This window comes from Malania oleifera, chromosome 6, assembly GCF_029873635.1.
Source record: "Malania oleifera isolate guangnan ecotype guangnan chromosome 6, ASM2987363v1, whole genome shotgun sequence".
Classification (NCBI taxonomy): Eukaryota; Viridiplantae; Streptophyta; class Magnoliopsida; order Santalales; family Ximeniaceae; genus Malania; species Malania oleifera.
Window position 1 is genome coordinate 105498353 of NC_080422.1, and position 26138 is coordinate 105524490.

General features: G+C 37.0%; 1 protein-coding gene across 1 annotated transcript in view; it reads left to right on the forward strand.

The window, feature by feature from the left end:
* Positions 1 to 24265, forward strand: part of LOC131157997 (uncharacterized) — a 28475-nt gene extending 4210 nt beyond the window's left edge. The window contains exons 3-6 of the mRNA XM_058112523.1: positions 10093 to 10275; positions 10393 to 10479; positions 10561 to 10632; positions 21960 to 24265. Coding sequence (XP_057968506.1) covers positions 10093 to 10275; positions 10393 to 10479; positions 10561 to 10632; positions 21960 to 23927 — 2310 coding nt within the window. The 3' untranslated portion in view covers positions 23928 to 24265. The remainder of the gene's footprint in view (positions 1 to 10092; positions 10276 to 10392; positions 10480 to 10560; positions 10633 to 21959) is intronic.
* The last annotated feature ends 1873 nt before the right edge of the window (positions 24266 to 26138 follow it).

The window sequence follows — 26138 nt, forward strand, 5'->3', positions numbered from 1 at the left end:
CCCCTTGTTATCTTTTGGTCTGTTTGAAGGGAAAGAAATAAGAGAGATTTTGAAGGATCGGCTATGCCCATGCATACTAGAGATCGATGGACTACTATTGTCACTACAAAGGAAGAGATGCACATTTGTTTCATTGTTCTGCGGCACATGGAGCACATACTAGGACCGAGAGACCTGCAGTTGCTTCTTGTCTGTAGCAAAGCATGCGTATTAGTTCTATATTTCTATTGAGTCACCCTTATGAAGGTCTAAATGATAGAAGGAACTTGCCTTCCAAATAATGTCATTCCAAGGGAAGAAGTTGGGAAAAGGGGGGTTTTAAGAGGTGGATGAAAAGATTTAGGAGAAAAGAGACCTAAATATATTTCTATTGAGTCATCCTTATGAAAGGTTAAATGATAAAAGGAACTTGCCTTCCAAATAATGTCATTCCAAGGGAAGAAGTTGGGAAAAAGGGGGGTTTTAAGAGGTGGATGAAAAGATTTAGGAGAAAAGAGACTTAAAGAATTACCCTCCAAACCCTCTGATTTACCCTATTGAAAGAAACAAAGAGACTTGAAGGGATTTTTATAGTTAGCTAATTTATTTAACACAAGTATAAGAACTAAGACAATGCCCAATGAATGTAGAAAAAGCACTCTAATGCCTATATTAAAAAATAAAACACATTCAAAATTGTAATAATTTGTGAGTCATGCAATGAAAATTTGGGAAAGGGTAATTGAATAAAGGCAAAGACTAGAGATGAGGGTTTCATAGGAATAATTTGTTTTCATGCTCTAAGATCCACCATAAAATTTATATATTTATTAAGAAGATTAATGGAAAAGTTTAGGAAAACTAAAAGGGACTTGCCATGGTTTTTATTGACCGAAAACCTGTGATACTGTACCTAGGGAAGTCCTATGGTGGGTTCTTGCAAAAAGGGGAGCATGTAGTAGGTAATGATGCCATTAAAGATATGTACAAAAGAGTAATGACTAGAGTTAGGACTATGTGTGGAGAGTATAGGGAATACCCAGCCACAATAGGTGTAGATCAAGGGGGTATGCTTTGAATCCTTATTTTTATGCGTTAGTGATGGATGAACTTACTAGGAATATCCAAAATGAGGTCCCATGGCATTTGTTATTTGCAACTGATATTGTTTTGATTGATGAAATTAGAGGTGGAGTAGAATCTAACTTAGAATTTGGGAAAGAAGCTTTAGAATTTAGAGGTTACAAGATAAGTAGAAACAAGCTAAATATATGAAATTTAATTTTAATCATGTTAGGAGGAATATTGGAGAATATTGAACTTAATTGCATTAATAGATTTTGATGCCTTGGATTTATTGTGCAAGTTGAAGGAGAAATTGAAGAAAATTTAACATAGAGTTATAGTAGGTTGGTTAAAATGAAAAAATGCTTCAGTTGTGTTGTTTGATTGTAGAAGATGATGACAACTATAGCAGTTATGCTATATGGATTAGAATCTCGGGCAATGAACAAACAACATATTAAAAAAGTAAAAGTTTCCGAAATGTGAATGCTAGAATGACCACTATGACTCTAGAAAAATTAAAGAATCAACACGTTTGTGATAAGTTTGGTTTAGCATGATGGTTCACATGGTTTGGGCATGTGCAATGTAGCCCAAATAGCACAGCAATGAGGAGTGAGCTAGCTAATCTTAGTGGTAGTAGGAGGGGGAGGGCTGGACCCAGGGTAAGTTGGGGTAAGATAGTAGCCTTAGTTGGTAAAGATTTAACAACCCTTCATTTGTTAGAGGATATTGTATTATTGCCTTGGATTGTGCACAATGGCGGATGAAGATTGATGTAGCTGAACCACTTAGTGGGGGAGTCAAAGCTTGGTTGTTGTTGTGTGTGTGTATGACACAAAAAACATGTTAAACTTGTTACAATTAACTAGTCAGGGAATTTTCTAGAATATTCCTTTTACTATGAAATATGAATGTGGCAGATTGGAAACTTCATGCATTCTCGGACTTCTATAGCAAATAGCAATCTCTGTCATTTCTAATACCAAAACATCCCCAACGAACCAAAATTTTCTTTGGACAAAAATGGTGTTTTGTTAAATCTTTCTACAAGAAGCTCTTCCCAGTGAGAACAAATTGCTACAACTATCCATGGATTCATATTTGGAGGACAACAACCCCTTCAAAGGTTGCCTTTCTTGCTTGGGAGTCCACATGTGGAAATATTTTAACGCTGTACAATCTGCAGAAAAAGTGTCTTATAGTCACAAATAGATGTTTTCTTTGTGTGGCTGATGCAAAATTAGTCGATCACATTCTTCTCCACTGCCCCTGGACAAGGAACTTGTGGAATATGGTTCTATCCTTGTCTGGATTTTAGTGTGTTACTGCAAATTCCATTGGAGGGGGAAATTTGGGCTTGGAAAGGCACCAAAGCCACCAAGGAGAATTGAAAGGCTTTGAATCTCATCCCCCTTGCCATCTTTTTGTATGCTTGGAAGTAAAGAAATAAGAGAGCCTTCAAAGATACAACTACTCCGCTTCAGAGTTGCAAAGAGCAGTGGATCGCTGTTGTTTCCAGCTGGCTTAGTGGGCTACTTGTTAATGATCATAATGTAATCCTTGATGTTTGTGACACGCTACAGAGTGGTTGATGTTTTGTATCTTGGGATGGCATCCCCTGCTGACAAAAACTTCTCTTTACTGATTGGAAAAAAAAGTGCGCACTTCTTTGTTCATATGGACCTAAGCAAACTTCCCTACTTTCCTATGAATGAGAGAGTGTGGGAGGTTGTTTCTTTGGGTATGTTCATTTCAAAATCTTTGTCACATCTTCTGAAAATCCCGTCCCTAACTTCTTCTCTTGGAACCACATCCTTTTGGGGGCTAGGTTTTCTGGGAAGATTCAGACCTTTGTCTGGACTGCGATCCTGGAAAGGATTAAGATGTTTGATCTGCTTCAGAGAAGAAGGCCCTACAAGGCTCTCAATTCTGACATGTGTATCATGTGTTGTGAATGCAAGTGAAATGGATGCATATCTCTTTGTGCATTGCCGGGTGGCAACACAGGTTTGGAACACACACTTTTCTTATGCAGGTGAGAGTGGGTGGTGCTGCAGAAGGTGGGAGAGCTTTTTGGCAAAAACGAAAATGGTAGAGGTTTTTTGGGGTGTGGCAGTCTTTGCCATTCTTTGGACCTTGTGGATAGAGAGGAATGGTAAGAGTTTTTAAGGGTCGCACAACCTGCTCACAGATGGGATAGAGTGATCTTCCTTACTTTTGTTTGAGTGCATTCTTTCAGAATTTTTAGGGTTTATCCTTTTCTAATCTCAGAAGGGATTGGAAGGCATGAATTTTGTAATTAAATACATGTATTTGTTTTTCTTGTTTTTTCTCTTCTTTGTATCTTCAGTGAGGACTCCTTGTCCTTGAAGACTTGCACTCTGCTTTTTGGATATTGATAAATTGTCTTCTATTTTCCAAAAAAATATGGACCTAATAAGGGCTAGTGAGATGGTTGGAAGTAGGTAATGCTGGGAACAAAATATTGAGGAGACAAGTGACGTGTGAACCAAATGTGTTATCCTGGATTGGTTTACAATGCTGGGCCGCTGGCGCAGAGGAAGTTTATGATTTTGTGTCTTGAAGTTTTTCTGTCTTTAATTAGCAATGGTGAATTGATTGGTATATTTCTGCAAATGTGTTTGTAAAACTTCTTTGCAGGCTCTAGATATTATCGTCAAGATAACATGATTTTGTGTTCTTGTATCGTATAATAAGGGAGGTACTAAGTTAGTTGTCGGGAGCTTAGTTGAGGGTCAGGAGGATCAGAGTTGTCTTAAGAATTTGGATATTCAAGTCACTCTTGGTTGTAGTGTGGGGAAGTAGCTTGTAATTAGTGGTGGGGAAAAGCTTAATGTGGATGGGAAAAAAGCAGGTGAAGGGAGAGTAGAAATTCCAAGAGTGAGAGCAGCTCTACTCTGAGCAGCAGAATGGTGAGTTGCTGATAGTTGAAAGACAGAAGATGCTTGATAAAATAACATATTATTTTGTGCTTTCCACTTTTCTTTTTAAAAATATATATTTTTATGACACACAAATAAGATGACTGAGATTGAAAGAAGAGAAAACAAAATATAGTATAAAGTAAGCATGCATGAGGCATGCCTCACAGTGCATTGCACCTCAATGCGCCTCTTGAAGGCCATCTTGTCTCAACCCCTTTGAAGAGCAAGCCTGGTTGCCTTAGTGCACCTGGCACATAGGCAGGGGCTTAGGCGTGTCTTTGACGACTATGATTGGATGCATTTTGTGAGTACTGTGGGTATGTTTTGGCCAACTCAGATTTAGTTGGAGACATCTCCCAAGTGAATGCAACTCCCCTTGAAGGCTTAGGATGTGTTAATTTCTTTGAAGATGATGGTAAGGATATAGGGCAGAAGGCAACTGAGCATGTTTTAATAGAATTATGCCTACCCTTATTTCCACTCTTTTTTTTTTTTGAAAATAGAGTGGGGGTGGTTATCGGAAATGGTATTGAAGCTCAATCTTTGTTGGAGTATTGGACAAGATGTGTTTATGGTTGACTGATCCTGGAGGGAAAGAAGTTCATTTGGATTGTGGTAAAGGCAAGGGAGAGAGGGTCAGCACGAATTAGCTAATTTAAATTCTTCTATCAATTTTGCTGGCAAGGGTTTAAGAAGGGGTTTCTTACTTGGTTTGTGTTAGGTTTTCTGATTTACCTTTCTTTGTATTTTTTAAAAATTATTTTACTTATTTTTTAGAGGGTTTCTGGCCCTCCTTTAGCTTGTAATTTTTTCCTTCTTTATTTTAATTTATTTCCCTTTTATCATAAAGGGAAGCGCTAAGCAGTTTTATGCAAAGATGGAGGGGTGCGATTGAGGGGCCATGGTAGAGGAGTCTCTTAGACTTCCAAGGACGTTGTTTCACTACTTTGTTGACAATATTCACAATGGGCTCAGAATTATCTGTTGCGTTCTGACTTTGTTGATAATATTCACAATGGAATCAGAATTATCTGTTGTGTCCTGAAGGTTGTAGTGCTATGAAGAAACCTTGGGCTCGAAAATCAATTTTCTAAGGCAGATAATTGTGGTGGGTAATGTCTAATGATTCTATGTTCCTTTGCTGATAAAGAAATTACAGTGAGTTACATTTTTAGACTTATTCTGGGGTATATAATGGGGATATCTTTACAAACATCTCTTGGAAGTTGGTTGCCTATCTATTGAATGTCTTCATACCCCTTGAATTTTTAGGTAGACACACATTTTACTTGGAGATATGGGTTGTAAGTTTTACTGAGCTTGTTTGGGTGCTTTGTGTCTAGGTTGTCTGGAAAAGAAGGAATGATTGGATTTTTTATGTTTGAAAGTAGAGCAAAGTTATCCATTTTGTGTTTGAAGAAATAGGAGCTTTCATTTTTTGAAAAGTCCAGGGAAGGCAGGGACCTGGAGGGAATTGATATGTCTCTTGGTGCATTTGATAAATACTTGAGGTAGACATAGCTGTTGAGGAGTTAAAAGGCTTATGCTTTTAGCTTGTTTGTTCTACTGGTTTGTGTATCACTTATTAGGACATTTGAAAAATACATTTTTTTCCCCGATGCCAGTTAGGCTGCTTTTAACAGTGAAAGATTGTATATTGAATCTTTGTCAGTGTTAAACTTGTCACATGGAGGATTAAGAAGCAAAATATTGTTGCAGAATGGTGAAGTAGAGTGCAGAAATATGCTTATACAGCTTGTGATATGATGTGTTTTGAAGGACTTCTTCATAGGATTGGATTTTGATCTTTATGTTTCAAAATATTTTTTGGATTGTTTTATGATTAATGAAAATTTTAAAATGGATTTTCATTTTGTTGAAAATTGTCGAATTGATGATGAATAACAAGATTTACGCCCAATTTTTGAAGTTTGGATATTTATTACCGAAGAATGAGTAGGGAGGCTTATTTTTTTGCAATATCTGTAACAACCTAACTGTGAGCAATATTAATGAGGAAATGATTAGATATTCAATTGAGAAATTTTGCTATATTTTATTGGAAACTTGGTGTTTGTTACTCGCCTAGTTGAATTGTATATTGCATTTCACTTTCTTTTGTCTTGGTATACTAGGATTAATTATTATCTGATGGGTGCCAACTTAAAAGTTTTATCTCCTGACATTTTTGTATTGTCTAAGTTGACAATGAGATTATCATCACTCTTTTTATTATTATTATTTTAATTTTAAACGTTGCACCATTGCTTGCTTCTTGTGAAATTCACCATTGCATCAGATCTTCTAAATATTTCCCCCTTGATTGTTTCATTTAGAAATTTAAAGTCCCCTCTAAGATTAAGGCATTTACGTGGTTGGTTGTTCTTAAAAGAGTTAAAACACCAACAATCTGTTGCGAAGTATGAGATTGTAGGAGGCCTTTGAAGGTGTTATCTTTGGATGTTTATTTCTTGTGTTGTAATAACCCAGAATCTGCTTCGCATATCTTTTATGCATTACCAGTTCTTTTGGGAGTTCTAATTGATTTGCTATTTTGGAGGATTGGGATTGCTGGATTTGGTGGAGAAATTTTTACGTCTCTTTTATAGGGTTTGGGAAGAGTACTGATGGTCTAATCTTGTGGACTTGTGGCATGTTTGCATTTTTTTGGGGAATTTGGATGGAAAGGAATGCATGTCTCTTTTCTGGGAAGAAAGAATTCTGATCACTACTTTTCTGCTCTTTAGTCTTTTGCAGCTGATGGTTTTAAAGGGTGCCTTGGATTTCCAGAGAGAGAGGAAGGCAGTCTTATTTTGATTGTTTTCTAGTCTACTTGGGGTGTCTTCTTTTTATAGGAGGATTTTTTTCCCCTTCTTGTTCATTCTTTCCTCTTCAATGAGAATATTTTCTTTTTCTATAAAAAAATTATGGTGTGATTATACATTTTTTTTTATAGGGTAAAAGACATTGAGCTCTCCTAAGGTTTGGCAAAAAGACACTAGCCTCCCTTGAGGCTTCAAAAATTCTAAGGACCTCCCCTGAGGTTTCAAGAATTCCAAGGACCTCCCCTAAAGTTTGCTAAAAAAACTCGAACCTTTCCTTGTATTTTACAAAAGGACAAGACTGTTGAGGTGAGGTTTGTGTCTTTTTGCCATACCTCAGGGGAGGTCTATGCATTTTGTAAACCTTTTGGGAGGTCGATGGGATATTTGAAACCTCAGGGAAAGTCGTTGTCTTTTTGTCAAACCTCAGGATAGGTGAGTATCTTTTGTTTTTTGTTTTTTTCTTTTTTAAATGTCAATGATGAGCAAATTTTTTTTTTAGAAAAAAGAAATTTGTTAAGGAAGAAGAATGTACAAAGAGGTTGAGGAAACCTCTAAAAACGAAAAAAGAAATAGAAGAAGCTAATAACAAAAGAAACCTAAGGCTTGAAAGAGTTAGCCATTCGTGTCGAATTCCAGAAAAAGCTGCATTGCTGTTCGCCTAAACCTTTTAGCGAATACTCAAATGTATTCTTTGGGTTCCTTTTCTTCTAAGTGTTTCTTCATTAATATTTTGAAACCTGCAACCCCACTTCTTTTCATTTGTATCATGTCATTGGAAGGGGAAGGTTCCTTTTAAGATCCATGCTTTCATCTGACTGTTAACAGGATTAATACAAATGACTAGTACCGGCAAGAATACCCTGTAAGGCCATCAGCTCAGATATTTGTATGTTGTGCTGTGAGTCCAATAAGACTAGTGTTCACCTTGTTCTTTGGTTGTTGGGTGGCTAGCTAACTTTGGAACACTCTTCTCTTGTTTTGGACCTTTGTTGAAGTGCTCCTCAAAATACAAATGATTTCTTGCTAGTAAGATTTTGGAGGGGAGGGATTTATGAACATGTGTGGTGTATGCTATCCTTTGACTATTTGGCTCGAGAGGAATGAAAGCTTTTTCAAGGATCAGACAACTCCACCCCCTTTGCTGATAGACAGAGTTAACTTTATTGCTGCTTTTTAGGCACATTCATTTTGCAATTTTTGTGGGGGTTTTGCTGTCCCATCTTCTAAGGCATTGGAGGGCAGCATTATAGTTAGTTGTTTTTTGGGTGATGTGTCATCCTTCAATTATTGCCCTTCTATTTGGTTTTTTTAATGGATTTTTTTTTTGTTATAAAAAAACCTAAATGAGCAAAAAAACATAATCCTGACCCAAATAAATCTACAGATGACCCACAATCTCAAAAGATCTGGGTATTTCTTTCCAGCCAAATAACCCAATGACAGCAAAAATAGAACACCCGAAAATCCCTGTTGAGCAAAATTGTGTTTGTGACCAGATATACTGTGGAAGAGTTGTTTCTTTGAAGTATTAGGGTTTTTGGTGAAGGAAATAGTTTAAGATTTTGTGGGATCATCCTACTTTCACTATTGTCTGGTCTATTTTGTTGAAAAGAAGTGCTAGCATTTTTAAAGCAGATGTTCTCATATCTAATTTATCATGGGAGAGGGAATTGCCTTTTGCTTCTCTTTAGTCTTTGGCCGAGGATATTTTTTGCTGGAATTTCTTTAACATGCATCCAGTGTGAATGTGAGACTGTGATCCTCGAACTCTTGTATCCTTTCTGTGGTTTCTCTCTTAATTTTCTTTTAAATTTGATTGTTCATACACAGCATGAGATTTGAAACCAGAATGTGGTACAGGTTGCATTTTTGTCTGATACCATGAATAATTTTGGCAGTCTATAGTTGCTGTTTCCACGATTATGTCTGGCAATGCTCTTATGATATTATTCCTCTTTAAAAAAGAATGCTGTTATGAAATTATGTGTGAGGTTACAAATTTGATGGCTTTGAACTGAAAATGATGAAAGATTGGTATGAAAATTGCCATTATATATATTTATATCATATTTCTATTTGTTTTACTTACACTTTTTTTGTTTCATGTACTACATTACTTGGACAGTTGGACCTGTTCATCTTGATCATGTTATGTATCTCCTTTTCTTTTAATCGACTTGGCATTGTCATTGTTTTAAATTTTTTTGTTCCTAAATGGTCAAAACATACCATTCATGGAAGCCCATTTGGAAAACCGCAGCCCCTTCTACGATTAATTCTTTCACTTGGGAGGCCACTTTGGGGAAGATCCTCACCCTAGACAGCCTTAAAAAAAAGGGCATCTATACTGTGAATAGGTGTTTTCTGTGCCTCACAGAAGCTGAATCTGTAAATCACATTCTTCTCCACTGCTCCTGGACCAGGAATCTCTGGAGTTTGGTCATTTCCTTGATTAATCAGAATTGGGTGACTGCAACATCAGCTGAGAGCAAGATTTGGGCATGGAAAGGGATCCGTGACAAGAAGTTCAAAAGGAGAGCCCTTATTCTTATTCCCTTGCTATTTTTTAGGCGGTTTGGAAAGAAAGAAACAGAAGGGCCTTCAATGGGACGGCTTCTTCTCTGCAGGCTGTTAAAGATCACTTGTTTTCCATGATCTCTAGTTGGCATTGCGGGTTGTCCAAGAGGGATCTCCCTGTTCTTGATTTCCTGAATGTACTTCTGACTGGTGTTTGTTTAATTTTTTGTTCATCTGTGCAGTGACTGAATGACATCTGCTTGATGCCTCTTTGTCTTTGATAAAATTTCTTCACTGATAAAAAAAAAAAATTCCATTCATGAACTTCTGCTGCCGTCGTGAATGCTTTTGTTTGAGTTTTGTTGTGCGACTGTGTGAAGTATGAAGCCATGGGGAATAATTCGTGGGCTCTTTTTTTTTTTTTTTTTTTCGTATCTTGAGGTTGTGTGCTGTAGAGTTATGTTTGATTACTTAGTTTATATGGATTTTAGATTTTGCTGCTACTTGCTGATTGGCATTTCAATAATTTCTTTATTTGCTATTATGGAAGTATCTACAAAGAAGAAAGTTATGTTTGAAGATGATTTTCATATATTTTTATGTATGTGTTGTAGTGGTATATCCGTACTTGTCATGCATTTCTGCAAAATTTTCACGCAACCCCCACTAAGAAATTTATTCTTCCCTCTTTTTTATTTATTTTTTTTCTTTGTTTCCCTTGTCTCACAATTTTGTTTATTTTGTTGATATTGGTTTAGAAAAGAAGTGAAGAGCTTGCTCGTGCTTCTGGTGAACAAGTGGAAGCTGTTAACAATCATGGAAACAAAAGTATTTCAGGCTCTAAAGGAACTAATGCCGTGACACAACAATTTTCTGCTGCAAATAGTCCCAGTATTGATTACACTGATGAATATGACACGTCTGTGGCTACACTAAATACAGTATGTTCATTGACGAGTTTCAAGCTTTACTGCTGATTATTCAGTGATATATTCTTGAGTTTTGATTGTGTGGGTGGCTTGGATTGACATTTTCCTTCCAAAATTGGTCTTGTTCAGGCAATTATCTGGTTCCATCTTCATGAATATGCAAAGGCGTTGTCAATTCTGGAGCCATTATATCAAAATATTGAACCCATAGATGAGGTAGTAAATATCAAATTTATTTGAATTTGTTTTAGTGGCTATAATTATATGTTAATAGGTTTTTAATTTATCTATATGCAGACAACAGCTCTTCATATTTGCCTTTTGTTGCTGGATGTTGCACTAGCTTCCCACGATGCGTCAAAATCTGCTGTAAGTACACAATTTAGTATGGTGCCTACTTGCTTTCTTTAAATTTTATATGACATTTGCTAGTCCTTTTTATATTTAACTTTTAAGTCTATGATTTGTAAGATTATGAAACTAAGTAGCCTCAAAGTTGAGCCCTTTTACGATCGGACTCATCGGAGAGTATCAAGCCGAGTTGAGTTGAGCATCCATGTTTAGGCTGAGATAACCAATGCTTAAGCTTGACACGAAATTGTCAATTTATGAAGATTGGCTATACCAAGCATGCTTCATTACTCTTTTAGGCATAATTGTCAACTCAGAATTGAGTTGCGGATCTAAAATCATAACCTCTTGAAACAAGAACTGAATCAAATCGCAAGAATCAACATAAATTCTAAAAACCTATTTTTCGACAATGAAGCGTAAGATTGAATTCAAATGACATATGTTGATGAAAATTGAATAATCATGTCCTCTAATATACAAACAGAAACATTTGTATGGATGAAAATTATACTATTTGTTAGGAAGTTGAAAAAGTAAAAGTAGCTTGCTTTTGAAGTGTTGAAATGCTAAAGTTTGTCCATGTCTAAATTCTTCAAGCTTCAAAATAAACTATTTTTTGAGGAGAATCAAACGAATGGAGACTTCATGGGATTTTCAAACTCATTAGAAAAGGTTTAGGAGACCAAAATTTTACCGCGTGAGTCTTGTTTGCTTTCCCGACTGTTTACTGCTTGGGCTTACTTTGTATTGGATTGTTATGAATTTGTTCACATGGTGAAACTGTGGTATACTTTCAGCTGACTAGTTTAGCCAGTGTGCTGAACTAGTGCCACATAGCCCTTCACAAGGTGTGTAGTGTTCGACCCTTGACAGTTGGTATCAAGGACATGTAAAGTTGACTGTTTTTTGCATGGTTATTGATTGGAACAACAATAATTTAGACATTATTCTGAACTTGATCAGTTTTTGAATCTTTGCTTGGATATTTTTGGGCCTCTAAATTCGAGTATCTGAGCATAGTTGTTAGAATCCTATGATCACAATTCAATTCATACAATTCATATTAACTCCACACTAAATCAATTCAAATCTTTCACCTCGTGAATCTAATGAGTCTATCTAAATTTACCAATTCACATGATTCTGGGCCTTATCATATGCTGACAAATCTGATTACTTTAAAACCCATAAAACAACATTTCTTTCTATTTTTTTGATTTTATTTTTACATTTTTACCTTCCATTCCCTCTCTATGTAAATTTTGTGCTAAAGAAGAGAAGGAAATTGAACTTACGTCTTATGTTGCCTTCACAAACTATTCTTCACTCTAGGAGTATACTGTTCTGCCCTTAAGAAGAAGGGGCTGAGCACTCACCGCATAAAGTGGTACTCATGTTTCACTGTGTTGTTAAGATATATGTTTATTTTTTATTTAGTCTGAGAAAGAATATGCATGAAATATTATTATTATTTTTTAATAATTGCTAAACACCAAATGTTCAATTTTTTATTATTTTTTCTGAATTCCGTATATTAAACAGGATGAAGTTCAAATTTTAATTAATATTTCTCGACTCAATTCTCTTATTTTGCATTTGCTTAGGGAAAGCATACATATGAAATATGTTTTTTATTGTCAAAATTTGAATGTATTTTACCATTTTGCTTGTTTTTTGTATATCGATATATGCAACTCATTTTGAATTGATTCTGGAAAATTGTACCAAACCTTATGATTCGATTCAGTCCTCGATTCTCAATTCCCAAAATTGGAATTTTTTCAGTTCACGATTCAGATCCCAATTTGACAACTATGATTCTGAGCAATTGCTCATCAGCTATTGTGCCATATGTTGTTTGTCATGCAGCCCGACAACATTGACTCTTGGACTTCTAATGGTTTCATTGTCTTCTCTTCTGAAGAACTTCCTAAACCAATCCTTGGGGAGCCCAGTGACAATTGCATAAGGCTTCTAATTTGGAATTAATATTACGGCTCTTCAGTTGGTTCTCTGTCTTCTCCACCGAAGAACTTCTAAAGCAATCCGCAGTTGATGAATTTGAAGGGTGTAGTGTACAGGATTCAGAAGGTACAAATGGGATAGATGGTGTCATTGTGATGCTGGGAAGATTGAGCATACTCTTCCAATGTCTTTGATTGATTGAAAGGTGTCTTTTCTGCCTAGCTTTCCCTCCAATAAGCACAAAGAGGTGGCAGGTGACCGAGTTCAAATCTTTGTTATGGCAAACTGAATGTCATAGAGAAATGTTGAGAGCTGGGTTCCTTGGTTACCTGGAGGTTTCGGGCAATAAAAGATGTTCATGGTACAATTGAAAGTTCCAGATCTCAAAAGACAGTTTTTTGTATGGCTTCAGTCAAGTTGTGTTGTGGGTGAAGGGTATTTCAGTTGAATAGTCGATAGATTATTTTGTATCTTTAGTAGCGATGGTAATTTTTCTATGATGCAAGCTGAATCCTACTAATGCAGGTGATTCTATTGGGATAAGACACTTAAAGAGGATAAAAGTGTTGAAGGCAAGGTGGGACATGATTCAGACGAGAGTGATTATGATACTGTATTTGGATTCAATAACAGTTAATTTTTGGAAGAATTACAAGAACAATATGGGGACCGTGTACGAGACTAGTTAACAGAAGCTTCCTATGTCATTCAATATCTGAATGACCTAATGGTGATTAGGGCTACAATTGATCTAAGATGAATGGAGCTTAGACATTTTCAGACTTTACTCAATAAATAGGCTTCAAATTGAGCTTGAGGTTTGTTTGTTTATTGAATAAGCTTAAATGAGCCGAGCTTAGCCTTGTTCAAGCTTAAGTATGTCTAAAATGAGCCAAGCTTAAACGTTGAGCGGTACAGAGCTGACCGTGCAAGTTTTTGACATACACAGGTTGTTTGAAACCCTAAGAGAAGAAGAAAGTGGGGAAATAAGCAAAAAAGAGAGAATTGCAAGTCTTATGTGCCATATATAGACCATCCTATAAATGAGCCTAAACAATTTGTTCAGGAGCCTAAATGAGTTGAGCTTGACCTTATTTGAGATTGACTTGTTATTAAATGAACTTCAAAACTCGGAATTGTTTATGCTGAAAATGAGTCCAAGTCAGCCTTTATCATACCAAACTGCTGATATCGTGGATTACATGCCTCTATTTGTGATGGGCTCGCCAAATCTGCATTTTTCTTATTTCTTTTTTTTTCTTCTTTCTTGGGGGGCGGGTTGCGGGGTGGGGTGGGAGGCTCATCATCTTTTCCCTAATTACCTATAAAAGAAGAAGTCCTATGTATCAGTAGCTTATAAAATCAACATAGGTTGTTGTGTACGTGTCAATCCGTGATGTCAACTAATGGCATGAAAATATTTTAGAATTACAGCTTCCTATTTGAGATGCCCTACATGCCTGAGTCTTGGTGACTCAAACTTGTTACAGGTTGGGTTCATTTGGTTTGGTCTTACTTCCAGTTCTGAGATGAATTTGTTTAATTGGGTGAACAGGCTTGTGCGATCATCGTGTACAAAACTCACACTTGTTGGTTCATATATAATTGTACTTCCTGGCATATAAATACATATGAAAATACAAATTCAAAGTAGTGGATTATTTTGTGCTGCACTGCTTTGCTTTTGTGTCTAGTGCAGTCGGCATCCTGTATATGTGTTAAAACTGGACACTTTTCTCTGTGTACCCAAATTATAGCTCTTTAGGAATGATATACATTATTTGGAAATAATAGGATTATGACGCATAAGGCCACTTGTGTCCCTTAAGACTAATGAGAGGTAGAGAAAGAGAGTCTAAAAATCTAGCAACTTCTGTTAGTTATGTGGGATGGGGGGGTATGTGAGTGGTCTAGGGAGTGTTGGGAAGAGGAGAATGATTAAGGATGCTTTCTCTAGAAATTCACCTGATATCCTTTTCGTGCAAGAAGCCAAGCTTCAGGTTTTTTTTAGGGGGTTGGGGGGGAGGGGTGGTTAGGAGTGATCCGTAGTGTAGGTGTAAGGATTGGGAGTTCATTCCTTCTCAAGGAGCTGCTTGGGGTGTTATTGTTCTGTGATATCCTCATTCTTTTGGTAGAGTTGACAGTCATAGGTCTCTTTTCTAGAGGATTTCTCTTCAATCTGTTTTCTGGGATGAGCTATATGTAGTGTTTGATTTTCGTTTTCCTAGGTGGATTGTCGGGGGTGATTTTAATTTAGTGAGATTCCTGAGTGGAAAGAAAGGGGGGAAGGATTACCTTGAACATGTAAAATTTTTATAGGCTAACTAGGGAGAGTGTTTTGATTTCTTTGGATAATGCTGCTTCCTCTTGGTCTGTGGGCGGAGAGAGATCAATTGCTAGTTGTCTAGATATATACTTATTTTGTTGTGAGTGGGAGGATGATTTTCCTAATCTCTCAAGTTACCTGTCTAGATCAGTGTCAAATCACTTCCTTATTTTGTTGGAATATAGCAGGTTTAAGTGGGACCCTACCCATTTTAGGTTTGAAAATATGAGGTTAGAATTTCTATCAGTTACATGCTTTAGAAATTTTGAAATTGGTAATTGTATATGCCTTTTCAGTCTGGTTTTTGTTCTTTTGGTTTCATAAAACACAAAACCGAAACCAAAATGAAACACTCAGTTCACTGATTTTCTGAAGTGAACAGAATCAGATGACATAAAAACCCAATCAATTTTGGTTAGGTTTGGTTGGTTTCATTGGTTTCAGTTGGTTTTGTTACGCTCCTAATTCCATTCCATTTTATTCATCGAGGATGGTAGTAGATTAATGATCAAGGGTTTGAAGTGGAGCCTTATTTCTAGTTATCTGCTGAGTTGGTTTGAAAGGTCATTTGAGGTGGATGAACTAAGGATGTAGCGTACTAGCATTTGGGATGGAAAGGGAGAAGGCCCTGGGCCTGGATGGTTTTACCATGGCTTTCTTTCAGGATTGTTGGTGTGTCGTTAGGGCTGATCTGATGAAGGTTTTTTTGTGAATTCTACTTTAATGGAGTCTTGGGAAAAGCATTAATTCTACTTCCATTACTTTAGTTCCTAAGAAGGATTAGTCTTTAAAGATTGCTGATTTTCATCCTATTACTTTAGTTACAAGTGTGTACAGGACTGTTACAACAGTGCTTGCAGATGGGTTGAGTGATAGGAGATGCTACTTCTCAAGTCCAAAGTGCTTTTATTGGGGATATAGGATGTTCATACGGAGGAAAAACAAGGGGATTTTATTTAAATTGGATTTTTGATAGGCTTATGATGGAGTCAGTTGGAATTTCTTGGACAAAATCTTTGCTAGGAAGGGTTTTGGGGAGAGGTGGCATGGTTGGATGACGTGGTGTTCGTCAAATGCTTTCTACTCATTCATTACCAATGAGGAAACTGAGGAGTGGTTTAGGGCCTCAAGAGGTGATAATGGGATCTCCTATCTCCTTTTATTCTCATTGTTGATTCATTGACTAGATTGATGGTAAAGGCAGTGGATAGCTATTCTTTGGGAGGGATTGGAGGCGTGAGGGGAAGGTTCGTCTCATATTCAATTTGCTGATGATGTTATATATACAGGGATTATTATAGTTGGCTTTTTAAATACTCTGACAGTTCTCCAACTCTTTGAGAAGGTTTCAGGTTTAAAATAAATTTGTTAAAGAATGAGATTCCCAATATAAATCTTAGTGTTAGGTCTTTGGATTTGGCCTCCTTAGTTGTGTGTGGTGTCCTAGAGTGGCCCTCATCTTATTTATAGTTTCTTTGGGGGTAATCCTAGGTCTGTTGGATTTTGGGATAATTGGTGAAAGGGTGTCTAAGTGTTTAGATGAAGAGTGCTTTGGTTTCTTTAGGTGGTCCTGTCACACTTATTCAGGCTTATTGGGAATTTTGAGAAAGTAATGAGAGATTTCCTTCAGCCAGCAGCGCAGGGAAAGAGGGATCTTCTAAGATGGAGGGGGGGAGGGGTTTGGGTCATTTGTTGTCTAAAAACACCGCCTTTTGGGAAAATGACTGGCAAGTTCCCTTTGAGGAGAACTCCTTTTGGCATAATGTTACAAAATTTAAATTTGGCTTCTATTCTGATTGGTGGGATATACTAGTTTGGGTTTAAGATGTTTTGTGGCGAGTCCTTGGAAGTACATTGCTAAGATTTATTCTTTTTTATTCCCCATATAAAATCTGTTGTGGTCACTGATGTTCTGCGGGGAGTCCTTGCAATTGTATTGCTCAGATTTATTCTTTGTTAATTCTCTATATCAAATATGTTAGTGGGCAATAGCCTCAAATATATTTTTTGGGAAGATTCAAGGGTGGGTAACTTTTCATTTCTTTCCCTCGTTCATAAAGAATGTCATTGCTTTCTTACTTCGAATGGGTCTTCTACATGGGATTTTCATTTATGTAGGCCTCTAAATGATTGGGAGTTAGAGGAATTCTCGTCTCTGTTGGTATTGTTAGAGGACTGTCATCTCTCAGGTGAGAGAGATGGTTGGGTTTGGGTATTGGATTCTTTGAGACTTTCTTCTAAATATTTCTTTGAGCATTTGACCAAAATCATTGAAGTCCTTTCCCTTTCGCCATTTTATTGGAAAGCTAAACTTCCCTAAGATAAAGACTTATATTTGGTACTTCTGGGATCTGTGCGATTTTATGGGGAATTTGGATGGAAAAGAACGCTCATATCTTCTCAAGGAAGAGGAAGTCTGGTACTTTGCCATAGGAAATTACAATTCTTGGCTTCTCTTAGGCCTTTGGCAGCAGACTGTTCCAAGGGTGCCTTTTCCGGATCTCTAAGAGTTTTGGAAGGCGGTTTTATTTTGATTGTTTTCTAGTCTTTTGTTTTTGTTTTTTTTTGTTTTTTGGTTTCCTCTCTTCATACGAGGATATATTATTCTCCTCTTTTCACATTCTATCCTTTACAATGAATATATCTTCTCTTCCATCCAATATATGATAATAATAATTGTAAATAACGATAATATTTTATTATTGCTGCTAGTTTCTGTTATTTTGTATATTATTTTTTTATATTATAAGTTGATGAAATTAATTCTGATAATTATTATAATGATTTGTCATAGCAATTGACAATTATTATTAAAAGTGAATAATTACTACGATTGTTTCATACGAGAATAATCACAATGATTTGTAATAATAATAATATAGACCCGTTGTGGTTTGCTCCTTCCCTGGACCCTGCATACGTGGGAGCTGTGTGCACCAAGCTGCCTTTTTTTAAATTTCATGACAATTATTATTAGAAGTTTCTATTATTATTTCTTTTTAATATTTTGTTTCTATTTAATAATAATAAAATTATTATTATTATTATTATTATTATTATTATATGTTTAGGGTTCATTATTATGATTATTATTGGAACCCCAAATGTTATGCACTGATAGGGGGTAATGTCTTGTGAAACGTCTCTTCTCACTATGCTTCTTTGAGTTTCAGCCTATTGCTACATTGTAGACCATGAAGGAAGGAGATTGCAGAAGATTAGTCCAGGTTGAAGGGAAAATCTTTGATTTGAGACTTGGCTGAGTGAATAGGGTGAGTTTCTATTCGTGCTTGAGCATAATCCTAATTGAAATTGATGGATTAGGTTGTCTTTGTCATCGGTGAAATGGTTTATGGAGGTTTTTGGAAGATTGGGAAGAGGTTATCGAAGCACGAGGATTGAGAGCATCAGGTATTGGCCATCTTTTTGTTCAGTGAAGATGGGGACATCTTTGGAGTTAGGGTTGGAGTGGAATGGTAAAAGATTGTCGCTTATGGTTTCTGTTGGGGCTAAAGGTGATGGATGGTGAGGGTTTATGCAGGAATTTTGTGTGATGGCTGAGGAGTCTTGAGCAATGCAAATGGTTTTGGTAAAGGTGATGTGTGTGAGGGGGTATAAATGAACATTTAATTTTGGAGCAAGGTTGTGACGGCATGAGGAGTCAGTTATTTAATTGTTGTTTGGGTGCGGTACTGATTGTGATGCTTCAGGATTCATCATCTGCTTGTGATCCTGAATGCTTGGAGGCAGCACTGATTGTTACAGAGGCCGCTAGAGTGTCTGAAAATGGCTGTGTGAAGATGATGGCTGGGAGTCCTGCAGGGGTTAGGCTTGGTGAGTTAAATGGGAACAGTGGGGGCTTAAAATGGGTTGGTGTTTGCATCTCGACTGCATTTTGGTTATTCAAAAAGACTATGGTACAGACAACAGGCTTTTCTTCAGCTAGCTCAGAGTTCAAAGGCGTTTAACAATTACATCCCAAAATATTTAGGTCCATAATATGAAGAAGTCGTTGGATCAAAATTTACCGATCAGTTACAGACACAATCTCTCTAATAGGGTGGCTCCTCAAGCTTTCCAAAGGGAATTTCAAATATTTTTGAAAGGGTTGACTTGGAATTTGAGAAGGAGGTGGCTGTGTTCCCTGCAAGCTAATGAGTCTGGAGGTATTATGAGGCAAGTTTCGGTAAAGGGCAGGTGTGGCTCAGGTAGTTTTCTTAATTCAGATGATGTTTTTGCTTCTATAGTGGGTGATAGAAGTGGGCATGATGAGAGATTGGCTCATGGACATGCTTCACCTAATATCGATGGGGGTAGGGACTTGAAGGCTGAGACAGTTTGTGGGTTGGATGCTCTGATTAATCTTGATGTTGTTGGGGAGCAAAGTAGAGATGAGGGAATTAGCAATGCTAAGGATAGGAGAAAAAGAGGGATGTGGTGCAGGTGGATGTTAATGGTTAAAAGAGGGATTCAAAAGAAAATGATTTTAATACCAAGGAGAAAAAGCAATGGGGAGATATGTCGGAGGATGAAAGTGTTGCCACTAGTGAGTTTGCATGTGATGAAGGTCCGTTATTGGATGAAATTTGGGAACAGATGGGTCTCTGTCTTGAGCCGTCTGATTTAATTCGGGATCTCGAATATGCCTCCAACTCCAATGGAAGGTTTGGAAAGAATTCCTCTTTTTGAGGAAGTTGGTCTGGGAAAAGAGCAGCGTGACGCGGTTTTTCCTATTCCTGTGGCTGTGGGGAAAATAGGTGGGAAGGATTTAGCAGCCAAACAACTTGTGCATAAGATGGGGTTATGTCTGGTCTTGGAGAAAATGAAGTTCATCTGGATGGTGGCGCCAAAAGGTGAAGAAAGGCCAGGTGGAAGTATCTAATTAGGTTATGTTAGCTTTTTCCCCCTTTTCTTTTGTCTTTTGCTTTTTGTTTTTTTGTTTTTCCAAAGGAATTTCTTGTCTTCCCTTAGTTTTTAAGTATTTTCTTCTTCTTTAATTTATTTCTTTTTCTAAAAAAAAATATGATCATTATCATCAAAATATTATAAATAATTATTGGTGGTGTCATTATGCTATTTTTATTGTTTTTATTTATTTCTCTGTTATGGTAATTGTTATTAAAAATATGATTAAAGATTATTATTTTTGTTGTTGCTGCTGCTGCATTATTAGCACCATTACACGGATGTTCTGGTAATATTATTTAAATAATATTAGGATACCCATGTTATGCTGACATTATAATCAGAAACCACAGGAATCAGCAAACCAGGGGAAAATATGTATGCGTAGCGTTCATAGAAGATAAGATGCAGGAAGGGTGGTTAAGATGGTTTAGAAACTTGCAGTGTGGGCCAAATAAAACATTGGTAGTGAGTGTTAGTGAGCTAGTTAATGTTAGTGGCAGAGGGGGGAGGTGTGGTGATGGGTAGACCTAGATTACTTGGACCAAAGGCTCTGACAACTGTCCAACTTTCATGGGTCATTCCCTAGATCATGCAGATTGACAAAGGAGGATTCATGTAGCTGATCCCACCTAGATGGGCAATATATTTACCATCAAATGCTATTGCCCTGATTCCATTCTTCTGTATAGTTGAAATGTAATAGGTGTTTCTTTTAAAGTCAATCTCATAGTAGAACTTTTATTCTAGTGGTGTTTATCAATGAAGGAACCTTTAATAAATGGATAGAATCTGTGAGAAATGATTATAGAGCCGACAGATTGATTGGACACATGTTGGATGATTACTTATACCTTGCATAGTGAGTTTGGAGTTGGGCTTAGACCCTACTCACATATGCTCATTTAAATTTGTCATCAGAGGAAACTAGGAAAATATCATCCTCAGATCATTGGGTAGTGGGTATATCCTCACTTCTTTAAAGTTGGGGCATTTTATCATAAGAACAACTGGGCATTGGACAAATAGGTGATCCATGATCTTGTTTGACAGTTTGCACCAGAAGCTATTGGGGGAGTTTGCATATTGTTTCCTTGTGGCTAATGACATATGCCTAGTGAACATTATTGAACACTTACTCAGCTGTGGTCAATATTGGCAGTAGGAAGCACTTTTGGATTCTAGAGCTGAAACCTGGCATTAGGAGTTGAGGAAGAGGGAATTTTCTCTAGCATGACCTGTTCATATTTTGAAGCCTGGGGTTGTGCATATCGAAATCAGATACGCCAATTAAGATGGGATTAAATATATGGCAGGGATTGTTCCCAGGGGCAGAGGTTTCCTCATTTATCACATTTGAAAAATCATAATATTGGGGATGCTAGCTTTTTATCTTAATTTTTATTTACTGCACTAGCTTATCATGTCCCTATCTGTACCATACTGGGTGAAGGGGTCTTTTGCACTGTAACGAGATGTGTATGATATTGCAATATATCATTTTCTTGGCTTTGGTTCAGTTGACAGGGTCAGCATGGTAATCTTTTTAACAGGATAGAAAAGCTTCATATAATTGAAGCAGCATATTTTGTAACCAAATAAAACATGTCTTCAAATAAAACATGTCTTCGACTAAATTTGTGTAACGAATACTTTTGAAATACAGGAACAATGCAGAAAAGCCAGTACTTTCCTCAAACTCTCCTCTACTTCTCTTCCTGTGCAAATGCAGCCAGCTTGTATTAAGCAACGAAGTCTTGTGCCTCAGTTATGCCAAGTCTTAACGTGGCAGACTTATATGATCTGTATTCAAATAAGATGGCAAAGGAGTACCTAGGAATGGTCATCTCCCTAACACCTAACATCATATATCTGACTCCGACTATTATATTAAATATTATTATGGCACACTCTTTCTCTCTTTTGCTCGCTCGCTTTTGCATGCACAATCATTTGTGTGCACACTTGCACACACCAAGGAAAAAATTGGTGTCAATGTTTGTTGGTATGCCTACGTTAAATTAAGATGTTAGTTAGCAAAATCTTGTTGGAAGGAGAGCATTAAAGATCTCATGTTAGCCAATTTGTACTTCATTATCATTGCTTCTATACAAAAGTTTTTTTCATTATGTTGCCTTGTCTACAGGATGTAATTAACTATCTCGAAAAAGCTTTTGGGGTTGTCAGTCAAGCTGACAGTGGAAGTGCAGTGCAGCAACAATCCTCAAACCTAGTTACAAAATCTTCTTCTGTTCCAAGCAATGCAATGGTTCCTGATGCTTCTAATACAGATTCAGCTGCTAATGTAAATTCTTCAGAAAATGACTTGTCAAGAACTTTATCAGAGGAGACACTTGAGTATGATACCTTATTATCAACTCTGGATATGAGTGGACAGAACTTGACAAGGGCTGCTGGCCTCCCATCTTCAAATGATCTTTCAAGGACATCAGCTGATCGGTCCATTCCGACTGTTGATCTGAAACTCAAATTGCAGCTTTACAAGGTTCGGCTCCTGCTTCTCTCTAGGAACCTGAAGGCAGCGAAACGTGAAGCAAAGATTGCAATGAATATTGCACGTGGGGGAGATTCCTCCATGGCTCTTCTTTTGAAGTCCCAGCTTGAATATGCCCGTGGGAACTACCGAAAAGCAATCAAGCTCTTGATGGCATCAAGTAACCGGACAGAAACTGGGATTTTGAGTATATTCAACAACAACCTGGGGTGTATCCATTATCAACTTGGGAAACACCATACATCATCGATATTCTTTTCCAGAGCACTAAGTAATAGTTCATCTCTTCGGAAGGACAAGCCTTTAAAGCTGTTAGCTTTCTCACAGGATAAATCTCTCCTTATAATCTACAACTGCGGTATCCAGTATTTGGCTTGTGGAAAACCAATACTTGCTGCTAGGTGTTTCCAGAAGGCCAGTATGATTTTCTTCAACAGGCCTCTCTTGTGGCTTCGAGTTGCTGAGTGCTGTCTCATGGCTCATGAGATGGGGCTTCTGAATTCCAGTGGGGTAGATAAATCAGACGTTAGAGTCCATGTTATTGGTCAAGGAAAATGGAGGCAACTTGTTGTGGAAGATGGGAATTCAAGAAATGGGCATGTGGATTTTTCGGTTGAAAGAGATGATTGGTTTATGGGTACTGGCCCCCCTCAGCTCTCAATGCTCCTAGCTCGGCAGTGCCTCCTTAATGCCCTTCAGTTATTGTCCTGTTCTGAGTCGAAGAATTTAAAATCTAGTTTGCCGCATAATTCCCGTTCAGAAGAAAATGGATCCAGTGCGCCAACATCCTCCAAGAATTCAAACCACAAGAACTCATCTGGTATTGACACCAAACTTTCTAATGTGACAGTGGGTTCTGTTCAGGTTAATTCAAATGGGGACGCAAAAGACCAGAAGGGAGTATCGGGTTTGAATACCACACTACAGAATTCCATTTCCGACTACGAAGATATTTGTAGAAGAGAGAACCACATGATCAAGCAGGCCCTTCTCGCTAACCTTGCCTATGTAGAGTTGGAGCTGGATAATCCTTTGAAGGCATTGTCTACTGCAAAGTCTCTTCTGAGTCATCCAGAATGTTCCAGAATATACATCTTTCTCGGCAATGTGTATGCAGCAGAGGCTCTCTGCTTGCTGAACCGGCCAAACGAAGCTGCTGAGCATTTGTTCATCTATTTGTCGGGAGGTAATATTGTTGAATTTCCGTACAGCGAACAGGACTGTGAGCAATTGCGAACAGAGAAAATCATGGATTCTGAAGAGTTGAGCAGTGGTGTGGGGACTACCAAGAACCTTGCCGGGGAGGAATCACAGGGTATTGTATTCCTCAAGCCGGAAGAAGCACGTGGGGCACTGTATGTAGACTTGGCTGTAATGTGTGCAATGCAAGGGGACATGGAGCAGGCTTGGCGATTCGCCATGCAAGCATTATCCATAATACCGAACTCTACCGAAGCGATTCTTACCGCAGTTTATGCGGATCTGGTGGTTGGGAAGACCCAGGCAGCTCTTGCCAAGTTGAAACAGTGTAGTCATGTTAAGTTTCTGCCGGGCAATTTAACATTGAATAGCTCTTCTTCTTCTTCTTCTTCATCTTGATGGGTTGTATCAGTGGCTTTTTTAATTGGTTGTGTTGAATGAGGCCCAGCCATCTGTGTTGGAAAGCAAAAGCAAAATCAAAAGCGGGTTTAGATCAGCAATCCTTTTAGAGGATTTGTAACATATATATAGTTCAATTCAGAGAATAAATTTCTCTTTTTTTTTTTTTGGTTATTTGTTTTTGATTTGCAGATGTAGCAGTCTGATGACAGCTGGTGTGGCAAATTATTTTGTTAGTGAAAATGCCCCACTGGCAAATTTGAGATGTAGTTCTGATTCAAATTATTGTGTTTTAGTGGCTAATATCCATCTCATTCAACCATACATATTCCAACAAATTTCATCTTCTTCTCTGTTGGGGTTCGAATACATTGCTGAAGTTATCCCTCCGTCTATAGGGCTTGTTCACGAGAGATGTTGCACAAAGTTCAAACTTGAATGGATAAATTATGCTTGTGACGTTTTTTTTTTTTTTTTTTATTGCATGGTTCTATTTGATTTTTTACACACTCATGTTAGCAATAATACACTGTTAGATCGGGTTATATTATTTCAAAATGCCTCTAATATCAAATATAGCAGTTTCTAATGGCTTATTAAATTTTCAAAAAAATTTTGGGTACATGTTTGATATAGGATCGTCTAACCTAATCGAATAATAGTATTTAGTGGATAATGACAAAAGAAATAAAAATATCGTTAGGTAAGAGTGCTTTATGGTATGGGAGAGAGTGTACTTGTGTTGCCATGTGATGCATTTCTCTTTATTAAGTTGCTGAATTTGTCTCAGCGTCACCTAGCCACCCCGCAGGCTGCAGCTAGGCACAAGCAACACATGTCTCTCGAGCAACTTGGATTTCCCTTGGATGGTACACCCGCGCAGCATGTGACACTCTCCTAAGATGCTCCAGTGAGTAGTGTCTCCCAAGTTGCCTCGGTGGGATAGGTTACACTTGCCGCTCTATTGAGCTGCCTTTCGTGTTACTTTACAGTGTGCTGGATCAAGGATTTTACTTGGTTAAAAAAATAAACCAAGCAGAAATTTATTTCTCATTTTTTTTTTTTCTATTTTTAATATTATTAAAAAGAATGTTTATTTTATCCCAATTAAATTATAAAAAAATTAAATATTAATTATGTGTAAAAATATTAAGAACTTTATTTTGTTTCTTTACAATCAAACGTATTAATTGGTATTCCTTAATTTTTTTTATAAAAGAAAATATTTTTGGAGTTTCAAACACCACCTCAGCTTCCTTGATTAGACGCATGACGCATGCCTCTATCCTGGTCTCCTTTTAGTTGCCTCAGCGGCCTAGATAGGCCATACTGTGATTTGGATATATTATCTATAGCTAGGCCAATCAATAATTGTTTTATGAACTAAAGCTTGAAAATTAGTAAAAGGCAAGAAATTAGTAGGTGCCTTTAATTTTTTTGTTGCTAGTTTCTTTTTAATTAAAGCTTATAGGAATCTTGTTTAATTCTTTGCTTTATTTAAAGGAGCATTAAACTTTTAGATAGTTCAAGTAACATGATCAATAAAAAAGACCATTCCTTTAATTTGAAAAAGCAATATCATTTAGGTCATTGGACATTCTCCTTCTTAACTGTAGATTACCAAAAGGGTTCACTAAATAATAATTCCCTCTATTTAGTTTTGTATTTGTTTTCGTTAGGATTCTTAAGCTTTGCTCCTCAATTATTGCAATAACAATTTTACAGGCTATAGCCCTCTTTCACCTGAACACCACTTGTAGGTAATTTGATCTATTTTATTTACTACAATGGAGTTTCTCATTTTTAAAGAAATTTCTAACCTCATTGTCGAAATCATTTTAAATGGTATTTATTAATAAAGACAAACAAGATCTCTTATTTTTGGTGTTGTGAAGTACACATGAAAAGTGTCTTTACTCATGCTCACCACTAGTATGATATTAGTGAAATGATTTTACTTTTAGTCTATGACCAAATGAATCATTAGTGAATTAAGCATATTCTATTCTATTTTTACTTGGAACTATATATATTACAAGTTTTGGAAAAGTATAAAAGATTACGGTAAAAACTAATGAGGAACATACAAAAAACGAATATGTGATGCTGGAAGTGAAATAATGTTGAGAAGCTATTTTTACCTTCATGAGTTACCTTTTAACAAGATTTTACTAATTAATTAAGTGAAAATTTATATTACAATTACTTTGT